Source organism: Rhinoderma darwinii, chromosome 11 (assembly GCF_050947455.1).
Source record: "Rhinoderma darwinii isolate aRhiDar2 chromosome 11, aRhiDar2.hap1, whole genome shotgun sequence".
Lineage (NCBI taxonomy): Eukaryota > Metazoa > Chordata > Amphibia > Anura > Rhinodermatidae > Rhinoderma > Rhinoderma darwinii.
Window position 1 is genome coordinate 82,366,814 of NC_134697.1, and position 24,456 is coordinate 82,391,269.

Here is a 24,456-nt window from a genome sequence, read left to right on the forward strand (position 1 = left end):
AAAAATCGATAGCAAAAAAGAGACGTTTTGATCCATTGTAGTCGCAGGGTCTTTCTCAAGCCATACAGTGGCATATGTCAACCATAGGCTCCCATGTTAAAAAAAAAAAGTATGACACGCGGTATACACATTTTTGTTGCAGGATCCCACAGGATAGAATCGCGTATTCTACTCTACTATTCCATATCTAAAGAAAAAGGGCATACTGGTGTAGACCAGCTAATGGAGCTCTATTTACACGTTTAGCATGTACGCCAGGAGCTTTCCCAACACGCTCAACGTAGGAAACGAACGTTTAACCACAGACAACCCCTTTCATATTAAAGTCTGCACAGCAATCAGCTCCCAAATGGCTGATTTTGCCAAGGGAAGCTGCAACCAACAAGATATTTACCCTGCAGGGGAAATGTAATATTACATGGTGGCCATTTAGATGAATGGCTGTCCATGTAATACAAGTCCACCAGAGCAAGAGCCTCTCTGGCTCATAGAGGGGGCTCTTGAGCAGATACTATGTCTGTTACCCATCTCTACTCTTTAACATTATGTGTATTCAGCTATAACCTTTCTTTCTACACTTTTGTTAATAGATAACTCCATTATCCCTATGATATATATATATATATATATATATATATATATATATGGCAGACAAAAAATGGCGACAGCACCCTGCAACACTAATGCCACCTAAACCACTAAATATAAATAAATATGCACTAAAGCTAAATCTACTTACAAATAGGGAGGTTCTTAGTGCACATTTTGATCAAAAAGTGTTAGCCCACCTGCCACGACAAGGCGACCTCTGTAAGGTGGGTACCTACGCTGCACATACACCCAGAACTGGGACTAAGCCTACATATATACCTGGGGATGGTAGGATCCAGCATTGAACTGATTAAAATCACCCAGGGCAGAATGGGAGGAGTGCAAGAACAACAAGTGGAGGCAGTCACTAACCCCACATATATGGATCACATAAACAGAACAAAAAGTTGAACAGCACATTCCAACTAAATGATACAAAATGTATGCAGGTGCAAGAACACCTGTGACTGCAGAAATACAGCAGACAAAAAATGGCGACAGCACCCTGCAACACTAATGCCACCTAAACCACTAAATATAAATAAATATGCACTAAAGCTAAATCTACTTACAAATAGGGAGGTTCTTAGTGCACATTTTGATCAAAAAGTGTTAGCCCACCTGCCACGACAAGGCGACCTCTGTAAGGTGGGTACCTACGCTGCACATACACCCAGAACTGGGACTAAGCCTACATATATACCTGGGGATGGTAGGATCCAGCATTGAACTGATTAAAATCACCCAGGGCAGAATGGGAGGAGTGCAAGAACAACAAGTGGAGGCAGTCACTAACCCCACATATATGGATCACATAAACAGAACAAAAAGTTGAACAGCACATTCCAACTAAATGATACAAAATGTATGCAGGTGCAAGAACACCTGTGACTGCAGAAATACAGCAGACAAAAAATGGCGACAGCACCCTGCAACACTAATGCCACCTAAACCACTAAATATAAATAAATATGCACTAAAGCTAAATCTACTTACAAATAGGGAGGTTCTTAGTGCACATTTTGATCAAAAAGTGTTAGCCCACCTGCCACGACAAGGCGACCTCTGTAAGGTGGGTACCTACGCTGCACATACACCCAGAACTGGGACTAAGCCTACATATATACCTGGGGATGGTAGGATCCAGCATTGAACTGATTAAAATCACCCAGGGCAGAATGGGAGGAGTGCAAGAACAACAAGTGGAGGCAGTCACTAACCCCACATATATGGATCACATAAACAGAACAAAAAGTTGAACAGCACATTCCAACTAAATGATACAAAATGTATGCAGGTGCAAGAACACCTGTGACTGCAGAAATACAGCAGACAAAAAATGGCGACAGCACCCTGCAACACTTTAACGAACGTTTAACCACAGACAACCCCTTTCATATTAAAGTCTGCACAGCAATCAGCTCCCAAATGGCTGATTTTGCCAAGGGAAGCTGCAACCAACAAGATATTTACCCTGCAGGGGAAATGTAATATTACATGGTGGCCATTTAGATGAATGGCTGTCCATGTAATACAAGTCCACCAGAGCAAGAGCCTCTCTGGCTCATAGAGGGGGCTCTTGAGCAGATACTATGTCTGTTACCCATCTCTACTCTTTAACATTATGTGTATTCAGCTATAACCTTTCTTTCTACACTTTTGTTAATAGATAACTCCATTATCCCTATGATATATATATATATATATATATATATATATATATATATATATATATATGTGTGCATTACACGTTTTTTTAATCTATTCCCCAGGCTGTTTTATAACTGTGAATAAAATTCTTTAAAACCTCCCCAACATGCACTGTATATATATATATATATATATATATATATATATATATATATATTGTCACAATCTGTGGGTATGTGGACCCACTGGGCCATACCACTGTAGCAGGATAGCAGCTGGCCAACAGAGTATCGAGTTAATATATGAATAGTCCAAGCACAAGAGTACCTGTAGTGGTTCAGACAGTAGCAACGGCTAGGCACAGATGGGTCCTTGACAGCAGAGACCAGGCGTGGTGTAACACAGCAGGCGGAACCGGTGGCACAACATGACTCCAACAGGTTTAAGGCACAGGAAAAAATAGCACAGGGGAAAAAGGTAACAGGGCACGAGAACAACGGGAACAGGATAACACTGGGGGACCATTTGCAACACTAACATAGGAAAACACAATGCTCAGGCAATGAGCAAAGGGGCAGGGCCCTTCTTATAGTCCAGGGTGATCATGGGCTAATTAGTGATAATTTCCATGTGCACGTGCTAGCCCTTTAAGGCGGGCACGAGTGTGCGCACGCACCCTACGGGACACAGCGGACCAGAGCGGAAGTGAGCTATGGCGTCTCCTGGGGAGGAGATGTGGGCCAGCACTCACATATTCATGACTGCGGCCGCCGTGTGAGTAATCACGACAGTCCGTGGCAATGGACGCTACATATAGATATATATGGGGTGCAGTTTTTAAATTGGGGGGTTTATAGGGGGTTTCTGAAATATAGACCCCCTCAAATCCACCAAAAAAATGAACTGGTCCCCAAAAAAATAGGATTTGGAAATATTCTTGAAATGTGAGAAATTGCTGCTAAAGTATTATAAGCCTTGTAATGTCCCAGAAAAATAAAAGTACGTTCATAAAATGATACACACATAAAGTAGAAATATGGTAAATGTTAAATAGTTACTATTTTGTGTGGTATTACTATCTGTCTTACAAGCAGATGCATTTAAATTGAGAAAAATGCACATTTTTCCACATTTTCTCTAAATTTTAGTGTTTTTCACAAATAAACACTGAATGTATTGACCAAATTTTACCACTGACATAAAATACAATGTGTCACGAGAAAACACTCTGAGAATCGCTTGGATTATTAAAGGCATTCAAAAGTTAATGCCACATGAAGTGACACATGTCAGATTTGAAAAATGGGCTCCGAGCCCTAAGACCCAAACTGAGTTGCGTCAATTTTACTACTAACATAAAGTACAATGTGTCACAAGAAAACAATCTATGAATCGCTTGTATAGGTAAAAGCAAAATAAAAGTTATCAACACACTAAGGGCAGATTCACACGAGCGTTGCGTTTTTGCGCGCGCAAACAACGCAGCGTTTTGCGAGCGCAAAAACCATTTGACAGCTGCGTGTGTAATGCGTGTCTGATGCGCGGCTGCATGATTTTCGCGCAGCCGGCATCATAGAGATGAGACTTGTCGACGCCCGTCACTGTCCAAGGTGCTGAAAGAGCTAAATCTTTCAGCACCCTCGACAGTGAATGCCGAACACAACAGCGAAAAACCTGTAAAAAAAAAGATAAAGTTCCTACTTACCGAGAACTTCCCGGCCGTTGCCTTGGTGACGCGTCCTTGGTGACGCGTCCTTGGTGACGCGCCTCTCTTGACATCGGGCCCCACCTCCCTGGATGACGCGGCAGTCCAAGTGACCGCTGCAGCCTGTGATTGGCTGCAGCCTGTGCTTGGCCTGTGATTGGCTGGAGCTGTCACTTGAACTGAAGTGTCATCCCGGGAGGTCGGACTGCAGGAAGGAGACAGGAGTTATCGGTAAGTTAGAACTTCGTTTTTTTTTACAGGTTCATGTATTTTGGGATCGCAAGTCACTGTCCATGGTGCTGAAACAGTTTAACTCTTTCAGCACCATGCACAGTGAATGTCTCCCGACGTCGCGGACCGGAAATTTTTTGGCCGGGTTCGGCCAAAACGAGTTTGGCCGAACCCGGTGAAGTTAGCTTTGGTTGTCGGGGTTCGCTCCTCGCAAAGACACTCCGTTTGGATGCTTGGAAACAGAAAAGCACGTGGTGCTTTTCTGTTTCCATTCATCCTTTTGACAGCTCGTGCGCTGTTCGCACGGAAGTGCTTCCGTGCGACCTGCCTGGTTTTCACGCACCCATTGACTTCAATGGGTGCGTGATGCGTGAAATACGCAGAGTTATTGAACCTGTCGCGTATTTTGCGCAGCGAACAAATGCTGCGCAAAATACACGAACTGTGTGTACTGCCCCATAGACTTCTATAGGGCATTGCGTGCCGCGCGAAAACCACGCGCCCTACACGCTGCCAAATCACGCTCGTGTGAATCCCCCCTAAGTCCGATTTGAAAAATGAGGCTCTGTCAGCAAGGTCAAACCTGGCTGCAGCGGGAAGGGGTTAATTATGATGATAGTGACTGCAGACTGTAGGCTGACACAGGTCTCACAAGTCTTTGTTACTGCTTCCATAATCCGAATACTAGATTAAAAACATTATTTTGATGTGTTACAATGTGTTTCCTATATTTGTCAGTGCAATTGATGGAGATCCCTTTGCTTCTAACCTGCTGTCTTATGGACCTGCTAAAAAGAAAAGAAGGAAGAAAAAACAAGAGGAAGCTCCACCTGCTATCCCTGTTAAAGGTAAAGAACTTTGCTCTATGATGCATACATAGTTAGTATGGTCGAAAAAAGGACATATGTCCATCAAGTTCAACCAAGGGATGGGAGAAAGGGAAGGGATGAACATGCACATTCCTCTCCTCAAGACTAACTTACAGGTAATGAGGGGAAATAGGACCCCCATTCTTTTGATTGCTTGTGTCGCAGTGGTTAAACCCCCATAAATAAAACATTAATAATTAATTGACCAAAAATGTAAATGTAAATTTAAATTTACAGGTAGGTCATCAGTACATGATCTGTGGGGGTCCGACACCTGTGCCTCCGGGCACCGGACGTTTATGCCAGAAGCAGATAGTTCCGGTCATGGAATAGCGGCTGAGCTGCAGTACTGTATTCAAGTGAATAGGAGCAGAGCTGCAGTTTGGCAGCACGGCCGCTATGCAATGTACGGAGCCAACTGCTTCCGGCTCCGTACATTGCATACTGTGCCATAACATCCGATGCCTGCAGGCCACCGGAGCAGCTGATCGGTGCGGGGTCCAGGTGTCGGACCCGCACAAATTAAATACTGATGACCTTATCCGGTGGATAGGTCTTCAGTTGTCCGGTAGTAGACAACCCCTTTAAGTATGCGGCAGTTATTTGTATGGAGTCTGTACGGAGGCACACTGTTCTGTAAATACGCCATGTGTCTCCATTAGGCACCATATTAGGGAGGATTCCCTCCTAAGAAGCAAGGCTGTTTGCACTGCATGTGAGGGCCCTGACTTGTGGTGGTGAGGGAATAAATGCAAAATGTAGAAACGGTCAGCCGGTTGCTATCTGCATTGTGTTTGTGTGCGCCATTTGTGCATTTTTGGAGAAAACTTCTTAAAGCAACCCTCTGTTCCTGGGAAAAAAAATTAAATATGATGGTGCATATGGAGTAATATTATCTGATGCCCTCCATTTGTGTCCCTCTACCATGTATCCACTATTTTAGGGTCCCCCTGTACTGTCACAAAATGGCTGCAGCACTTCTTAGACTACGAGTCTGAGAAACTCCTACAGTTCTCGGATTGACTAGAGCTACTCACATTTCATGAACAGGGGGAGTGTCTTGGTCTGAGAAGCGCTGTGGCCATTTTGAGACAACAAAGAGGGGATCCTAAAACGGCGGCGCCACGGCAACTAGAGGGCACCAGGTAATATTACTCCATATAGGGTCACTTTAAGGAGTAATGCACTTTTTTTTTTTTTAAAAGATGAAGAAAAAAAGCACATGCCACTCATAGTGGCCACAACCTGAGGTGGCCTGACATGTATGAGGAGAAAAGTAAGTGGACACTGCTTCCCTGGTCAGGTAGTGCAAAGAAACAGGCACAGCACTGATGATGGCAATAGATGTTTGCATTGACTGAGGAGGCATCGCTAAACATACCCCCATTGGGCAGATACTATACATCAAAACTGGTGCAAAGAAAAAGTGAAGTAGTTGCCCATGGCAACTTAGCTGAAGGGAAGGACCTCCAAAGTAGTATTCTCAGGAATACTGCCTGTGCCATGCGCATCACAGGAAAGACAGCGGGAGATCAAGGAGTTAAATGCATGGCTGAAGTCCTGGTGTAGAGGGGAAGGCTTTGGGTTCCTAGAGCACTGGGCTGACTTTTCATTGGGGTACAAACTGTATTCTTCAGATGATTTGCACCTAAATGGAAGGGGGTCCGCTATGCTGGGGGAAAGAATTCTAGCTGGGGTGGCGGAGTATTTAAACTAGGGCAGAGAAGGGAGGTCAATGTAGAAAAAAAAAAGGGGTAGTCAGGTTAGAGAGGGGTCAGACTATATTGGTGCGGGGAGAAACAGATGGTGGGGAGAGGACTAGGCAACAGGATAAGGAGATCCTTTTGTTACAAAACAGCAATGAAAATAAAAATGCCCAAATAATGTCAAATAATCACATTTCTGATACCAAACGTGGCAATTTGAAAGGCAAGTTAAAGTGTATGTTCACAAATGCCAGAAGTCTAGCAAGCAAAATGGGGGAGCTGGAGGCCTTGGTACTGGAGGAACATATAGATATAGTTGGTGTTGCTGAAACATGGCTAGGCTCTTCTCATGACTGGGCTGTAAATCGACAGGGTTTTACACTTTTTCGGAAAGACAGGACAAATAGGAAAGGAGGTGGTGTATGTCTGTATGTGAGAAGTGATATGTAGGCGGTGGTGTATGTCTGTATGTGAGAAGTGATATGAAGGCGGTGGTGTATGTCTGTATGTGAGAAGTGATATGAAGGTGAGTGTGATAGAGACATTAGAGGGTGAAGATTGTGAGGAGGTTGTAATTCCACTCACAAGGTTTCAAAGGGAGGTAAATACTGAAAAAATTACTTTTGGAGTAATCTATAGACCCCCCCCCCCCAAATATAACTGAGGAGATGGAAGGTCAAATATATAAACAGATGGAGTGGGCTGCACAGGGGTCTACTGTAGTGATAATGGAAGATTTTAATTACCAGTATATTAATTGGCGTCATAGTTCAGCTTCAACTGCGAAGGGGAGAAATTTCCTCAACCTGTTGCAGGAAATTTTTATGGGCCAGTTTGTGGAAGACCCGACTAGAGGTGAAGCTCTGTTGGATCTGGTAATTTCTAATAATGCAGAGCTTGTTGGGAATGTCAATGTTTGTGAAAACCTCGGTAACAGTGATCACAATATAGTTATATTTTACCTATACTGGGAGGGGAAAAACACTTATTTTTAAGAAGGCCAATTTCCCCAGGATGAGGGCTGCAATTCAGGACATGGAATGGGAAGAACTAATGTCCAATTATGGTACAAATGATAAATGGGAAAATCCACTTTGTATAATATAGTGCAAAATGTATTCCCATAGGTAACAAGTATAAACGACTAAAATTAAACCCCACATGGCTTACACCTTCTGTAAAAAGGGCGATATATGACAAAAAAAAAGGGCATTTGAAAAATACAAATCTGAGGGTACAGCTGTAGCATTTATAAATTATAAAGAGCTTAATAAAATCAGCAAAAGTACAAAATGAAAGGCAGGTGGCCAAGGATAGTAAAACAAATCCCCAAAAATTCTTCAAGTAGATAAATGAAAAAAAGCCAAGGTCTGAACATGTAGGACCCCTAGATAATGGTAATGGGGAGTTGGTCACAGGGGATCAAGAGAAGGCAGAGTTACTAAATGGGTTCTTCAGCTCTGTATATACAACAGAAGAAAGAGCAGCTGATGTAGCCGCTGCCAGTGCTGTTAATATATCAGTTGATATACTGAATCGGCTGAATGTAGATATGGTGCAAGTGAAGTTAAATAAAAATTATGTGCTCAAGGCCCCGGGACCAGATGGGTTACACCCTGGAGTTCTTATAGAGCTTGTTCAGTTATTTCTGTCCCCCTCTTCATAATATTCAGAGATTCTCTAGTGACTGGTATAGTGCCAAGGGACTGGCGCAGGGCAAATTTGGTGCCTATTTTCAAAAAGATTTCTAGGTCTTCCCCGGGTAATTATAGACCAATTAGTAGGTCCCCAGATCTCAATCCCATTGAGAACCTGTGATCAATCCTCAAAAAGCGGGTGGACAAACAAAAACACCGAAATTGTGATAAACTCCAAGCACTGATTAGGTAAGAATGGGCCATCAGTCAGGATTTGTCCCAGAAGCTGATATCCAGCATGTCCAGTATCCGATCGCGCTGTTCCTGTTCATTCAACCCCTTGGATGCTGCGATCAATCACAATTGCAGCATCTAAGACGTTAGAAAGAAGGGGGCGTCCCCCTCTGAAAGCTCATCGCCCCCCCCCCCATGACACGATCGGGGGGTGCCAATGGTTGTCATGGCAGCCCAGGGGCCTAATGAAGGCCCCCGGGACTGCCTTTCTTCATCTCCCTTTAAACCCTGCCACTAACAGTGGTCTCTGATCATGTTTAACGATCAATAGCAACCACCCCATTTGAGTGGTTTTAGAGGCAGGGTGCTCCCTCTCTCATCCCATGGGCACACCGCGATGCGATCGCGGGGTGCTAATGGTTTTAATGGCAGCCAGGGGCCTAACAGAGGCCCCTAGGTCCGCCTTTAGTGAATGCCTGTTAGACCATGCCAGAGGCATGACCCAACAGATGCATGCTAGTTTTACACTGACAAGCAATAATACACTGCAATACAGAAGTATTGCAATGTATTATAAAAGCGATCAAAAGATTGCATAGCAAAGTCCCCTAGTGGAACTAAAAGAAAAGTTTAAAAAACTTTAATACGCTTGTAATAAATAAATAAAAGTCCCAAGTAAAAAAAAAAAAATTCAAAACCAAATTTTTCCCCTTACAAAAAACATAAAAAAAGTAAAAAGTTACACATATTTGGTATCGCCGCATCCGTAACGACACCAACTATAAAAACGATTACATCATTTAACCATTTCTGTAATACGCTGCAGATTTGCGGTTGAGCGCGTGCGCGCAAGCGGGCGGTGTTTCACGGCAGTGTTTGATGAGAGGGGGGCCCGCAGCTCACGGCGGTGTTTGACGAGAGGGGGGCCCGCAGCTCACGACATTGTTTTGGTGAAAAGAATAGGCCCCATTGCAGGGGCCTGTTTTTCCTACCAAAGGCAAGTTGCGGCAGTTGCCGGGCCCCCCTTTCAATTAAGTTTGGCCGGGCCCCCTACAGTAGTACCCCTAATACCCCCCTGATGGCGGCCCTGCCTCTCCCCACCGCAAACTCCACAATACAATACATTACAAACTGTGGGTCGCGACCTCCTGGGGGGGGGGTCGTGTGAAGACCTCCGGGGGGTCGCGAGTCACTTACTGAGCTGACAGCTCCTTTTTCCAGCATTCACTGTGCCCTCAGCAGCTTGACGCAGACAGGCGCGATGTAGTGACGTCATCGTATCAGTCTGCGCCGAGTCACTCATAGCACAGACCAAAGGAGAAGAAGGATCCTTCACCCGGCGTGAGAATGGGGATAGGTAAGTAATTTTATACATTTTCTAATATGCACGCTTGGCTGAATTATACTGTATGGGGGACTGATATGGCGTGGGGGGGGCATTATACTGTATGGGGCTGATATGGGGGGCATTATACTGTATGTGGGGCAGATATGGGGGGCTTTATACTATATTGGGGACTGATATGGGGGCATTATACTGTATGGGGGGAATTATACTGTATGGGGAGCTGATATGGGGCATTATATTGTATGGGGGCTGATATGGGGGGGCATTATACTGTATGGGGAGCTGATATGGGGTGCATTATACTGTATGGGCAGCTGATATGGGCGGCCTTATACTATGGGGTGCTGATATGGGGGGAATTATACTGTATGGGTAGCTGATATGGGGGGGCATTATAATATGGGTAGCTGATATGGGGGGCATTATACTATGGGGACCTGATATGGGGGCATTATACTGTATAGGGAGCTGATATGGGGGGCATTATACTGTATGGGTAGCTGATATGGGGGGCATTATACCGTGGGGGCTGATATGGGGAGCATTATACTGTGTGGGACAGCTATGGGTGGCATTATACTGTATGGGGGCTGATATGGGGGCATTATACTGTATGGGGGACAACTATGGGGTGGCATTATACTGTATGGGGGCAGCTATGGGGAGAACTATACTGTATGGGGGGCTGATATGGGGGGCATTTTACTGTATTGGGGGCTGATATTGGGGGCATTATGCTATATTGGGGGCTGATATTGGGGGCATTATGCTATATTGGGGCTGATTTTGGGGGGCATTATACTGTGTGGGGGCTGATATGAGGGGCATTATACTGTATGGGGGGCTGATATGGGGGCATTATACTGTATGGGGGCTGATATGGGGGCATTATACTGTATGTGGGGCTGATATGGGGGGCATTATACTGTATGGGGGCAAATATGAGGGCATTATACTGTATGGGGGCCTGATATGGGGGCATTATGCTGTATAGGGAGCTGATATGGAGGGGCATTATACTGCATGTGGAGCTGATATGGGGGGCATTATACTGTATGGGTATCTGATATGGGGGGAATTATACTATGGGGAGTTGATATGGGGGGCATTATACTGTATGGGGAGCTGATATGGGGGCATTATACTGTATGGGGAGCTGATATGGAGGGACATTATACTATATGGGTAGCTGATATGGGGGGGCATTATACTATGGGGAGCTGATATGGGGGCATTATACTGTATGTGGGGCAAATATGGGGGGCATTATACTATATTGGGGACTGATATGGGGGCATTATACTGTATGGGGGACATTATACTGTATGGGGGAACTATACTGTATGGGGAGCTGATATGGGGGACATTATACCGTGGGGGCAGCTATGGGGGCATTATACTGTATGGGGGCATTATACTGTGTGGGGGCAGCTATGGGGGGCATTATACTGTATGGGGGCAGCTATGGGGGGCTTTATACTGTTTGGGGCTGCTATGGGAAGCATTATACTGTATGGGGCATTATACTGTGTGGAAGCAGACATGGGACATTATTCTGTGTGGGGGCATTATACTGTGGAGGCAGCTATGGGGGGCATTATACTGTATGGGGGCAGCTATGGGGGCTTTATACCGTATGGGGGCCACTATGGGGAGCATTATACTGTATAGGGGAATTATATTGTGTGGAAGCAGCTATGGGGGAATTATACTGTATGGGAGCATTAGACTGTGTGGAGGGCAGCTATGGGAGCATTATACTGTGTGGGGTCAGCTATGGGGACATTATACTGTGTGGGGGCATTATACTGTGGAGGCAGCTATGGGGGGCATTATACTGTGGAAGCATCTATGGGGGCTGTTGGGCAAGGTGGCTGGGCATAGGCACGCGCAGGGATCTGGTGGTGTTGGGGAGGGGTAGGGGGGCCCAAGCTGAATTCTTGCACCAGGGCCCAAGAGCCTTTAGATACACCCCTGGTCTGGAGACTGCTACTACAGCCTGCTATTAGTGTTTTAGCTGTTTGTTTCAGTACTGCACCTTAACCTTTTCCTGCCACTAGTCAGCGTCTCTTGGGACGTTCCACGTGTTGGGGTGGAAGTGCCCTGAGTGTTCATCATTTTGTTTCATGTCTGCATTTAATGTCCAGACATAGTGCTCCACTGCCTCATTGAGCGCAGCTATATACTTATTTTTTTTCTTGGTATAAATGTCTAATTAATCTATTTTCTTAGATGTCTTCAGAAGGTTCTGGCGACAGATATTGGAGGTTGCTCCTCACCAGAAGCAGTTGCCTGCTGGAGAAGGAGCAATATACTCAAGACATATTGGAGCATGTCTGCTGTATAACAAGGGTCTGTGGTTTTTAAGAGAAAAACAACCTCCAATTGAATTCACTGAGCTGCATGAATTGTGATGCCTGCCGAGTTCAGGTCAAATCACTCAAGTGTCTGCTTTGAAGGACCTACTCTGCTGATCAGGCCAGTGGCGCCATTTATTACGCATCTGGCTACAAATCACAAGAATGCATCTTAGGATGGGGTTCAGCAACCTTTATTATCGAAACTGGATTGTTCAGATCCAAGTTGATATAGATGCAAGAGTTAAAGGTGATGATATCATCAGTTTGGCCCCCGACTTCCTGGGTGATACTATCCCAACAGATAAGGTTGTCAGACAAGACTAATGCCCTATCTACCACTGGTAGACATTCTCTCTGGCTTAAAATTTGAGTCGTAGTTAATGCTTCCAAGTACAACCTCCTTGAGATTAGAGTATGAGTCGTTTAGTAACAAGAAGGGGTAATCATTATCACCAGTCCTCTTGAGGTAGACATAGACCCTTCAAATGTAGAAAAACTACCTCTGATGTCAAAGAAGTCAATATCGAGGCAGACCAAGGTTCTCTAGAATTCTATAGAGCCCAGAGCCCTTAACAAAGTCAATCAGGATGACTGAGCAGTCTAGGGCTCTGCGTTAAGGTTACAGTTCCCACTGGAGGTGGTGATTCAGATTCCATTTCTGACACCAGAAAGCCCAAACTCTGACACCAGATCCTTCCTGTATGGGGCGCCTCCAACTTTCTTCTGAAGCTGGCAAACTACAACCTTTCCTAGGGTTCAAGATCATGCAGTCCGGCTAGTCATTCGCTTTCTCCGGGAAGATTTCTCGTACTGCTCCTTTATGTCAGGTCATCCTGGATGTCTCCTTTCTACAATTTCTAGAAAGTAAGATCCTAGAGGAGGTCCCTACTCCTGGGAGTGGAACTGGTGTGTATTCACCTGTAATTCTAGCTTAAGCCTGTGGGCAAGTGAAGGAAAGGATCGACCTCCGATTCTTCAGTAAGAAGAAATTCAAATAGGTGACATTCAGATCCATGAAACGGATTTCATAGTCTCCCTGGTCCAGAAGGGTGCATACCTTCGCATTCCCATTTTTCTATCTCTTATGAAAATATCTAAAAACAGCAGTGTAGATGAGAGGCAGTGTCAAGCACCCTGCAATTCACAGCTCTTCTGTTGAGGATCTCTTCGGCTCCTTACAACTTTTTTAAGGTGGTGACCGCTACAGCTGCCTGCAAGAACACAGGGGATATGTGTGGTTTCATACCTGGACGATTCATCTGATGCTCCATCTTCAAACTACTGTCTAGTAACTCCAATGGTGTTGGATAATAAATTGGGAAAGTGGTATTGCGATATTATACTTCTTGCCAGGTAAATATATCTAAAAGCCGCCCTTGGTTCAGCACTGTTCCCTTTTAGGGTAGTATTTTGGTAGTTTCTAGTGCTGCATGGCCAAAACCAACACTAGGTTGTTCATATAGAAAGTTCTTTAATGATAATGATACAGGCGACACGTTTCGGAGCCGGTACGGCTCCTTCCTCAGGCAGTATCACAGGGGTAAAAAATGTGGGGAAGATGCAAACATTCATACGGAAAAAAAACGAGAGAAAGGACTGACAGTGATTTAAGGTCAGAAGTCAGCTGTCAGTTCATGTTACATGAATGTTATACAAGAGCAAGGTAAGTGTAAAGAGTAAATAACACATGCAGGATTTAACATGCAACCCGGAGTGGTTGAAAAATAGGTGCACCCTGTCATTTCAAAATCCGTCATTTCAAAATCCCTGATCCAGAATCTGGATTGTGTTGACTACATATGCATCTCAACTAGGTTGGGAGTACAACTGGAGTGGTATAAAGTCCAGGTCTCAAGGAGTCCCCTCTAGAGATCTATATCCTTGATCCTAAAGGAACTCAAAGCTATATTATATACTCTACACAGACTGCTTTCCTCTGGACATGCAAAGTCAGACATCATAACATCAGGAAGGGTGGCACCTGATCAGAACCCTTTCTCAGGGAGGTGGGAAAGATCTTGATATGGACAGAGTTGAACCTACCTATATGTCTGCCGTACATATTCAAGGCTCCCTCAACATTATTGCCGACCGACTGAGTCCAAGTCTAGCAGTCCTGGGAGCAATGTCTCTGAATCTAGAGATCTTCAAGCAGATCACCAGGATGTGGGGAGTGCCAGAGATTGTTGTCATGGCGAACAGGTTCAGTGATAAATGGAAACATTACTCTCCCTTTATTAGGGAGACAATCCCTTGGCAGTGTATGCCCTGGCCATCCCTATGAGGTTCAGGCTGGCCTAAGATTTCCCTCCTGTTTCCTTGATACCCAGGGTATTGATAAAAATCAGGCAAGACCAGGCCATGGTAAGAACCATCATACCATTCTGGCCACAGAGGTCATGGTATTACCAACTCATTCAGATGAGTTGAGGGTGTTACTCGAGACTTCCCCCAGTCCAGAACTTGGTGTCTCAGAGCACTCAACTCTGCCAGGACCTGAAGAGTTTCATCCATCCTGACAGCCTGAAGGTTCACCAGCTTCTTTTATAATCTAAAGGGCTGTCCAATGAATTTATGAAGACCTGCTCACAGTCCCGGTCTGGATCTACCAAGGAGGCTTACACAATGGTCGAATGGATTTTTTCAGCTTCATATTTCACTCAAGGAGTGGATAGTTCCAAACCGCGGATTAACAACATACTACAGTTCCAGCAGGAAGGATTCGGAAAAGGATTGAGTCTATCGACCTGAAAGGTCCAAATCTTGTCCAGGCCTGCTTTTTGGGTAAGAGCCTTGTCATAAAAGCCCTTGGTGAAAAGGTTCCTGAAACTGTGTGCTAGAATGAGACCTACTATCCTCAGATCTATGGCAAAATGAGACTTTGCTTTAGTCCTAAACGGTTTATGCTCACCTACCTTTGAACCTCTGGAAGAGGTCCCACATAATTACCTATCCTAAAAGGTTATTTCCTCCTGGTCATAATCAAGGGTGGACACAGGCAGTGGAGAGCCCCGTGTACGGAGGGGTGTGTGGGCCCCCACGCACTCCAATAGTTTACCATGGCATGCTATGTTGTGTCTTTCCAACGATGCACCAGGAACTGTGAGCCACTGTCTGTCCCTAAGGCATCATTTACACGAGCGTAATATACGCACGTGCGTTGCGCGTGCTTTTCACACGTGTCGTACGCATATATATTAGGCTATGGGGCAGTGCCGACATGTCCTTTCTTTGTGCGCTGTCCGCGCATCACGCACCCATTGAAGTCAATAGGTGCGTGAAAACCACGCAGGTCGCACGAAAGCACTTCCGTGCGAACTGCGTGGTTCGCGCAACAGCTGTCAAACTCTGAATGTAAACAGAAAAGCACCACGTGCTTTCCTGTTTACAAACATTCAAACGGAGTGTCATAATGATGGCGGCTGCGCGAAAATCATGCAGCCGCGCATCATACACTGATGACACACGCAGCTGTTAAGTGCCTTTTGCGCACGCAAAACGCCACTTTTTTTGCGTGCGCAAAACGCACGCGCTCGTGTAAATCAGGCCTTACATGCAATGTACTGGGCTCCTGGACAGCTGCACGGTTTGCACATGTGGTGTGTCTGCCCCAGCCAGAACATCTGTCAAGAGAATAGGGGAGCTTCAAGCCTTGTCATAAATGGATCCATACATCATATTCCTCCATGACATGGTCTTGCTAAGGCTACTGCCAAACTTCACTCCAAAGCAACCTCATTTGTAACCTGAAATCAAGTCAACTCCCTTCCAGTGATCTGGCACGTGTCTTCCTCTCATGAGGAACATAATCTCCATTCCTAGATCTGTGCTGTTGTCTTGACATTTTTTTTTCCATCTGTGTATGTCTCGATTAACGACACATACTAAGATGCTATACAGCACATACAATGCCATAGAGAATGCGAACAGGAGCCGTTCCATTCTCCGAAGCTTGCGCCGTCTGTAAGTGAACTGCGCATGTTCTGTCATGCGCAGTTCACACCAGTAACACAAAGAAGCTTGTTCCTAGAGAGAAATCTGGCGCCATTTTCCTGTGAAACGGAACCCGCTGCCGGACAGAAAGATGACAACTTCCGGCGCCGGCTTCCAGCAATAGCTTCAACAAAGCAGAGGCGCAAGGAAGAGGAGCCGAGGCGCAAGGAACTTTGTAAGAAGAGCGGAGGCAGCGGCGGCAGCAGGTAATTTATGGTGGAGTCCGTTGAGTGTGTGTTTGGGGGATAAGCTTGGTGGTAAGCTTAGATACATGTAACATCTGACAGGATCAGACATAGGCCATGTATCTAAGAAGTTGCTCAGAAAATGGCGGTGCATAGTGTAGGTGGTTTGAAGACATTCAACCCCCTCCGCTGCCCGGCACTAGCCAGAAGAAGGTAGGGGGGATTGAGTGAGGACACTAGAGAAGAGTGCGTCCATCCCAAATTTGCAGCATAAGTCAATGAGGTTGCTTTACCAGAGTGACCATGCTGCAATTTTGCGAACTGCTCCCTCTAGTGGCCAGCACATAAAAATATTATAATTTCCAATCTAATATATAATAATATAATATTTTCTATAAAAAATATATATACGGCGCTGTCGGGAGGTGCTTCCCGCAAAGCGCCGTATATGTACGGCGCAGTGATGGTGCAGGCTCAGAAGCAGAGCCGGCACCATCACCGCGGGGTGACAGCTGTATTATACAGCTGGCACCCTCCTGTAACTGCCAGGACCGGAGCTATTCTCCGATCCGGCATATTAACCCCTCAGATGCTGCGCTTCATCCGAGTCTGCCTTGTACGGGAGCCGATGAGGACCCGCCTGCGGCGCGTCCTCATGGGCTTGCTGTCAGTGAATAACTGACAGCGCTAATACACTGCACTACGTATGTAGTGCAGTGTATTAGAGTAGCGATCGGGACATCAGGACAAGTAAAAAAATAAAAAAAAAGTTAATAAAAATGTGGTAAAACAATAAAAACACACACATTTCAAATAAAAATAAAGCTAAACTGACTTTTTTCCCATAGTAAGTCTTTTATTATGGAAAAAAACGTAAAAACGTAAAAATAAAAAAAACTATACATAATTGGTATCGCCGCATCCGTAACGACCCAAACTACAAAACTATTATGTAATTTATCCCGCACGGTGAACGCGGTAAAAAAAAACATGAAAAACAGCCCCAGAATCTATGTTTTTAGGTCACATCTCCTTCCAAAAAATGCTATAAAAAGTGATCAAAAAGTCACATTTACTCCAAAATAGTACTAATAAAAACGACAATTCGTCCCGCAAAAAATAATCCCTGACACCGCTTTGTGCATGCAAAAATAAAAAAGTTATGGCTCTTAGAATATGGCGACACAGAAAACAAATGATTTTATAAAAAAAGTGATTTTATTGTGCAAAAGCCGCAATACATAAAAAAAACTATACATAATTGGTATCGCCGCGTACGTAACGACCCAAACTACAAAACAATTATGTAATTTATCCCGCACGGTGAACGCCGTAAAAAAAAAAACATGAAAAACAACGCCACATCTCCTTCCAAAAAATGCTATAAAAAGTGATCAAAAAGTCACATTTACTCCAAAATAGTACTAATAAAAAACGACAATCCGTCCCGCAAAAAATAATCCCTGACACCGCTTTGTGCACGCAAAAATAAAAAAGTTATGGGTCTTACGGTAGTTTTTTAGAATATGTCGACACAGAAAACAAATGATTTTATAAAAAAAGTGATTTTATTGTGCAAAAGCTGCAATACATAAAAAAAACTATATAAATTTGGTATCGCCGTAATCGTATCGACCCGCAGAATAAATCTAACATGTAATTTAGGGCACACTGTAGATGCCGAAAAAAAAACCAATAAAAAACTATTCCAAAATTGCTTGTTTTTGGTAATTTCCTTTACCAAAAAATGAAATAAAAAGTGATCAAAAAGTCGTATGTGTTCTAAAATGGTACCAATAAAATCTACAGCCCATCTCGCAAAAAACAAGCCCGCACACCGCTCATTCAAATAAAAAACAAAAAAGTTACGGCACTAGGAATGCGGTGATGAAAAAACATCTCAATGCGCAGGCCGGAGGGGAACATTCCTTCAGTTTCAGGGCCCTAGTAGGAACTAGGAAAGGGAAGGGACACAGCACATCCGCTGGAAGCGAGGGCGCCCGTATTATACCAGTGCAAAACTTTCCCAGTAATATTTCCCAAACTACGAAGGAGAAAAATTCCCCAAAAGGTGCAGAGCGTTACAAAAGGGGGATAAGAAAGAAAACAGTTTATCAGTGTGACACCGGCCTGAGCATAACGGATCGCTTCACAGCGCAACACACATCTATGGATAATTGTATTATTTACCCCATTATTATACCCTCTTATTATGCCCTGATGTACTCCGCACAGATTACATATACCCTGATGTACTCCGCACAGATTACATATGCCCCCACATTATAAACGGAAATACCAGCAAAACCCCAAACAGAACTATTACCAAGCAAAATCCATGCTCAAAATGGTGGTCTTTCCCTTCTTAGCCCTACAGTGTGCCCAAACAATTTATGTCCACAAGTAAGGCATTACCATACCCGGGAGAACCCGCTTAAAAATTTATGGGGTAAGATTCTCTAGGGGCACAACATCTTGTGCGGTGAATGGGCACTTCAGTGGAGAAATTGCAATTTTCACTTTGCACAATCTACTGCGTATTAATTTCTGAAAAAACACCTGTGGAGTCTAAATTCTTACTACACCCCTTGATAAATGCCTTTAGGGGTGTTGTTTCTAAAACGGGGTCACTTTTGTTTGGTACATCAGGGGTTTTGCAAATGCAACATGGCATCCGCAAACCATTCCAGCAAAATCTAGGCTCCAAAAGATAAATACCGCTCCTTTTCTTCTGAATGCTCCCATATATGTAAACAGCTGATTATAACCACATATGGGGTGTTACCGTACTCGGGAGAAATTACTTTACAAATGTTGGGGTGCTTTTTCTTCTCTATTCCTTGTAAAAATGAAAAATGTTGGAAAAAAAATTATTTTTCATTTTCATGGCTTAATTCTAATTAATTCAGCAAAAAACCTTTGGGATCAAAATTTTCACTATACCCCTGGATGATTCCTTAGGGGGTGCAGTTTCCAAAATGGAGTCACTTTTGGGGTGTTTCCACTGTACTAGTACTACAGGGGCTCAGCAAATGTGACATGGCGCCCAGAAACCATTCCAAAATCCAAATGGTGCTAGTTCCATTCTGAGCCCTACCGTGTGTCCAAACAGATGTTTGTGACCACATGTGGGGTATTGTTTTACTTGGGAGAAGATGCCTTACAAATGTTATGGTGCTTTTTCTCCTTTAGTCCTTGTGGAAATTAAAAAAAATTAGCTAAACCTACATTTTATGTGAAAAAATTTAGATTTTCATTTTCACAGCCTACTTGCAAAAATTTCTGCAAAAAACCTGTGGGGTCAAAATGCTCACTATACCCCTAGATAATTTCCTCAAGGGGTATAGTTTCCAAAATGGGGTCACTTGTTGGGGGTTTCCACTGTTTTGTCACCTCAGGGGCTTTGCACATGCGACATGGCCTCCGCAAACCATTCCTACTAAATGTGATCTCCAAGAGCCAAATGGCGCTCTTTCCCTTCTAAGCCTTGCCGTGTGTCCAAACAACCGTTTATTACCACATGTGGGGTATTGTTTTACTCGGGAGAAATTGCTCTACAAATGTTGTGGTGCTTTTTCTACTTTAGTTCTTTTGGAAATGAAAAAAAATTAGCTAAACCTACATTTTATTTGAAAAAAATGTAGATTTTCATTTTCATGGCCTTGTTCCAAAAATTTTTGCAAAAAAACTGGCCGGTCAAAATGCTTGCTACACCCCTAGATAAATTCCTCGAGGGGTGTAGTTTCCCAAATGGGGTCACTTTTGGGGGGTTTCCACTGTTTTAGTTCCACTAGACCTGTTCAAATCTGACATGGTGCCTAAAATATATTCTAATAAAAAGGAGGCCCAAAATCCACTAGGTGCTCCTTTGCTTCTGAGGCCGGTGCTTCAGTCCAGTAGCACACTAAAGCCACATGTGGGATATTTCCTAAAACTGCAGAACCTGGGCAATAAATATTGAGTTGCATTTCTTGGGTTAAACATTCTGTGGTACAAAAAAAAATGGATTCAAAATGAATTTCTGGAAAAAAATAATGAACTTTGTAAATTTCACCTCTACTTTGCCTTAATTCCTGCGCAATGTCTAAAGGGTTAAGAAACTTTCCAAATGCTGTCTTGAATACTTTGAGGGGTGCAGTTTTTAAAATGGGGTGACTTATTGGGGGTTTCTAATATCAAAGGACCTCAAAACCACTTCACAACTGAACTGGCCCCTGTAAAAATAGCATTTTGAAATTTTCTTGAAAATGTGAGAAATTGCTGCTAAAGTTCTAAGCCTTGTAATGCCCTAGAAAAATAAAATGATGTTCAAAAACGATGCCAATCTAAAGTAGACATATGGGGGATGTTAGTTAGCAACATTTTTGTGTGGTATAACTGCCTGTCTTACAAGCAGATACATTTAAATTGAGAAAAATGCAAATTTCTGCAATTTTCTGCAAAATTTTGGTGTTTTTCACAATTAAATACTGAATGTATCGGGCAAATTTTGCCAGTAACATAAAGTCCAATGTCTCACGAGAAAACAATCTCAGAATCGCTTGGATAGGTAAAAGCATTCCGGAGTTATTACTACATAAAGTGAAACATGTCAGATTTGAAAAATGAGGCTCTGTCAGGAAGGTCAAAAGTGGCCAAAGAGGGAGGGGTTAAACAATGTGTAATTAGTTATATAAACATTGGTCAACTGAAAAAAAAAATTTAAAAAATTCTAGCAACACATTCCCTTTAAAATCCACCATACCTACCCTGGTAGATGAAGCTTAGAGGCCAGTAGACTGACTAAGGGCGGATTTACACGAACGTGTAACACGTCCGTGCAACGCACGTGATTTTCACGTGCGTCGCACGGACCTATGTTAGTCTATGGGGCCGTGCAGACAGTCCGTGATTTTCACGCAGCGTGTGTCCGCTGCATGAAACGCACGACATGTCCTATATTTGTGCGTTGTCCGGGGATCACGCACCCATTGAAGTCAATGGGTGCGTGAAAATCACGCGCACCACATGGAAGCACTTCCATGGAACGCGCGTGATTCGTGCAACAGCAGTAAAAAGTATGACTGAAAACAGAAAAGCACCACGTGCTTTTCTGTTTACAAACAGAGTGTCATATGGTGATGACACACGGAGCTGTTAAGTGCCTTTTGTGCGCTCAAAACGGCGCATTTTTTGCACGCGCAAAACGCACACGCTCGTGTAAACCCTGCCTTACATTGTTAGATCTCTGATTCACCTAATTTCTCTAGAACCTACTCTCCTCGAGTAGTGTTTACCTCTTGGGCTGGATAAAGTCTGATCCCACTGGATAAGATTTGCTGTGCCGCTTGGAGCAGAAAAAAAAAGTTATGGCTCTTTAAATATGGCAACACAAAAACAAATAATTTATAAAATAACTGTGGTTTTACTGTGTAAAAGTAGTAAAACATAAAAAAAAACTAGAAAAATTTGGTATCTCTGCAATCGTAACGACCCACTGAATAAAGTTATGTTATTTATACCACACAGTAAACGGTGTAAATTTAGGACACAAAAAAGATTGGCAAAATGTTATTATTTTTATCCCACCAAATAAGTTAATAAAAGTTAATCAATAAATGATATGTACCCCAAAATGGTGCTATTAAACAATACAACTTGTCCCACAAAAAACAAGTCCTTATACATCTATGTGGACGTAAAAATAAAAAAAGTTATATCTCTTTGAATGCGACAATGGAAAAACTTAAATAATTGCTTGGTCATTAAGGGTTAAAATACCTTTGGTATTAAGGGGTTAAAGGTGACAATGTTTTCCCAAAATTTTGTCAAGAAGCTGATGCTGAATCTCAACAGGGCAATGCATTTCTCCTTTAGGCTGGGTTCACACGAGCACATTAACGTCCGTAATGGAAGGACGTATTTCGGCCGGAAGTCCCGGACCGAACTCAGTGCCGGGAGCCCGGCTCCTAGCATCATAGTTATGTACGATGCTAGGAGTACCTGCCTCTCTGCAGGACAACTGTCCCGTACTGTAATCATGTTTTCAGTACGGGACAGTAGTTCCACGGAGAGGCAGGGACTCCTAGCATCGTACATAACTATGATGCTAGGAGCCCGGCTCCCTGCACTGAGTTCAGTCCGGGACTTCCGGCCGAAATACGTCCGTCCATTACGGACGTTAATGTGCTCGTGTGAACCCAGCCTTATAAGAATGCCTCACCTTGTGTACCTACATTGGTGAAAGTCTTTCAAGACTGGAGAAACAAGGAGGAGATCCTGGGGATAGAACCCTCATGTTCCTGACTGCTCTAATTTATCCTCAGAGAACTTTACCAGTGCGCTACCTCTGCTGTGGAGAGGCAGCAGAAAATTCTTCCACTGATGACATGTTCTTATTCCTGCTGGAAGTGACAATTACATTTGGTCTTATGGGGACAATAAGAAAGCCCAGAGTTCAGCCTGAGCTGGTGGTGTGGTGCTTAAGGAGTGTCTAAACAGTGGGAGTCTTCTGTGCAGACCCTGGTTCAAATCCTGGAGTGTGGTCTTGGCCAAAGGGATTCTTTCATTGGTGGTCCTGATTATAATAGTGTGGATGCAGTGCAATGAGTATGTTGCAGCATAAGAAAGTTACTTATGCAGCGGTCTCTTTTTCGAGACAGCTGTATTTATATAGTAGATTTTTGCAGATTTCAGCAATATACTCATCGCTCAAACAGGTATCATAATCCTTGGGAAAGGGAGGGAGCTGCCCAAGGTCACCAGGAGGCCAACATGGGGGTTAGAAGTGATTCCTGCGCTCAACTCGGATCACACAAGCTGTGAGCTAGCTGCACAGCAGCCTTACCAGAACACATTTTCACCTCTTTTAAATTTAAAATAAATAAATAAATAAATAAATAAAAACAGAAAGAAAGGGTTATCAGACTTTTAACAAGAGAAACTTTAGATAGCATTAAGGCATGGCAGTTTGGAGCTTATGTGCTGAGTTCAGAAACACTACAGAGTTAGCCTGTGTGTGTTCAAAGTGTTCAAAGAGTGCAGCTGGTGTAGTAGATGGCATTCTCCTTTCTTATACATTAGGTGACAATGGTTTTCCAACTATTTTGTCAAGCAGCTGAATCTCAATAGGTCAATGTATTTCTCCTTTAAAAGAATGCCTCACCTTGTGAACCTACATTGGTGGAAGTCTTTAAAGACTGGAGAAACAAGGAGGAGATCCTGGGGAAAGAACCCTCATGTTCCTGACTCCTCTAATTCATCAGCAGAGAATTTTACCAGTGCGCTACCTCTGCTGAGGAGAGCCAGCCACAAATTCTTCCACTGATGACATGTTCTTATTCCTGCTGGAAGAGACAATTACATTTGGTCTTATGGGGAAAATAAGAAAGCCAAGTGTTCAACCTGAACTGGTGGTGTGATGCTTAAGCAGGTTCTGAGCAGTGAGTGTCTTCTGTGCAGACCCTGGTTCAAGTCCTGATGTGTGTCCTTGTCCAAAAGGATTCTTTGCTAGGTGGTCCTGGGTGTGATGAGTATGTTGCTGTATAAGAAAGTTACTTATGCAGCTGTCTCTTTTTTGAGACAGCTGTATTTATAAAGTAGATTATTGCAGATTTCAGCAATATACTCATCACTCAAACCAGTATCATAATCCATCACCCCATAGGTGGTACAATGGGAAAGTGAGGGATCTGCCCAAGGTCACCAGGAAGCCAACATGGACATTAGAACACAAATTGTGTAGAAGTAATTCCTGCGCTCAACTCACACAAGCTGTGAGCTAGCTGCACACCAGCCTTACCAGAACATGTTTTTCACCTCTTTTAAACTTTAAAAAAAATAAAATAAAAAAAAACAGAAAGAAAGAGTTATCGGACTTTTAACAAGAGTAACTTTAGATCACATTAAAGTATGGCGGTGTGGTGGCTTGGGGCTTAAGTGCTGAGTTCAGGAACACTACAGAGTTAG

The 24,456-nt window shown here is 43.6% G+C and overlaps 1 protein-coding gene across 1 annotated transcript in view; it reads left to right on the forward strand.

Annotated features, from left to right (window-relative positions):
* VSTM4 (V-set and transmembrane domain containing 4) overlaps positions 1-24,456 on the forward strand; it is a 66,181-nt gene that overhangs the window by 26,523 nt on the left and 15,202 nt on the right. The window contains exon 6 of the mRNA XM_075842842.1: positions 4,916-5,025. Within this exon, the coding sequence (XP_075698957.1) occupies positions 4,916-5,025 (110 nt within the window). The remainder of the gene's footprint in view (positions 1-4,915; positions 5,026-24,456) is intronic.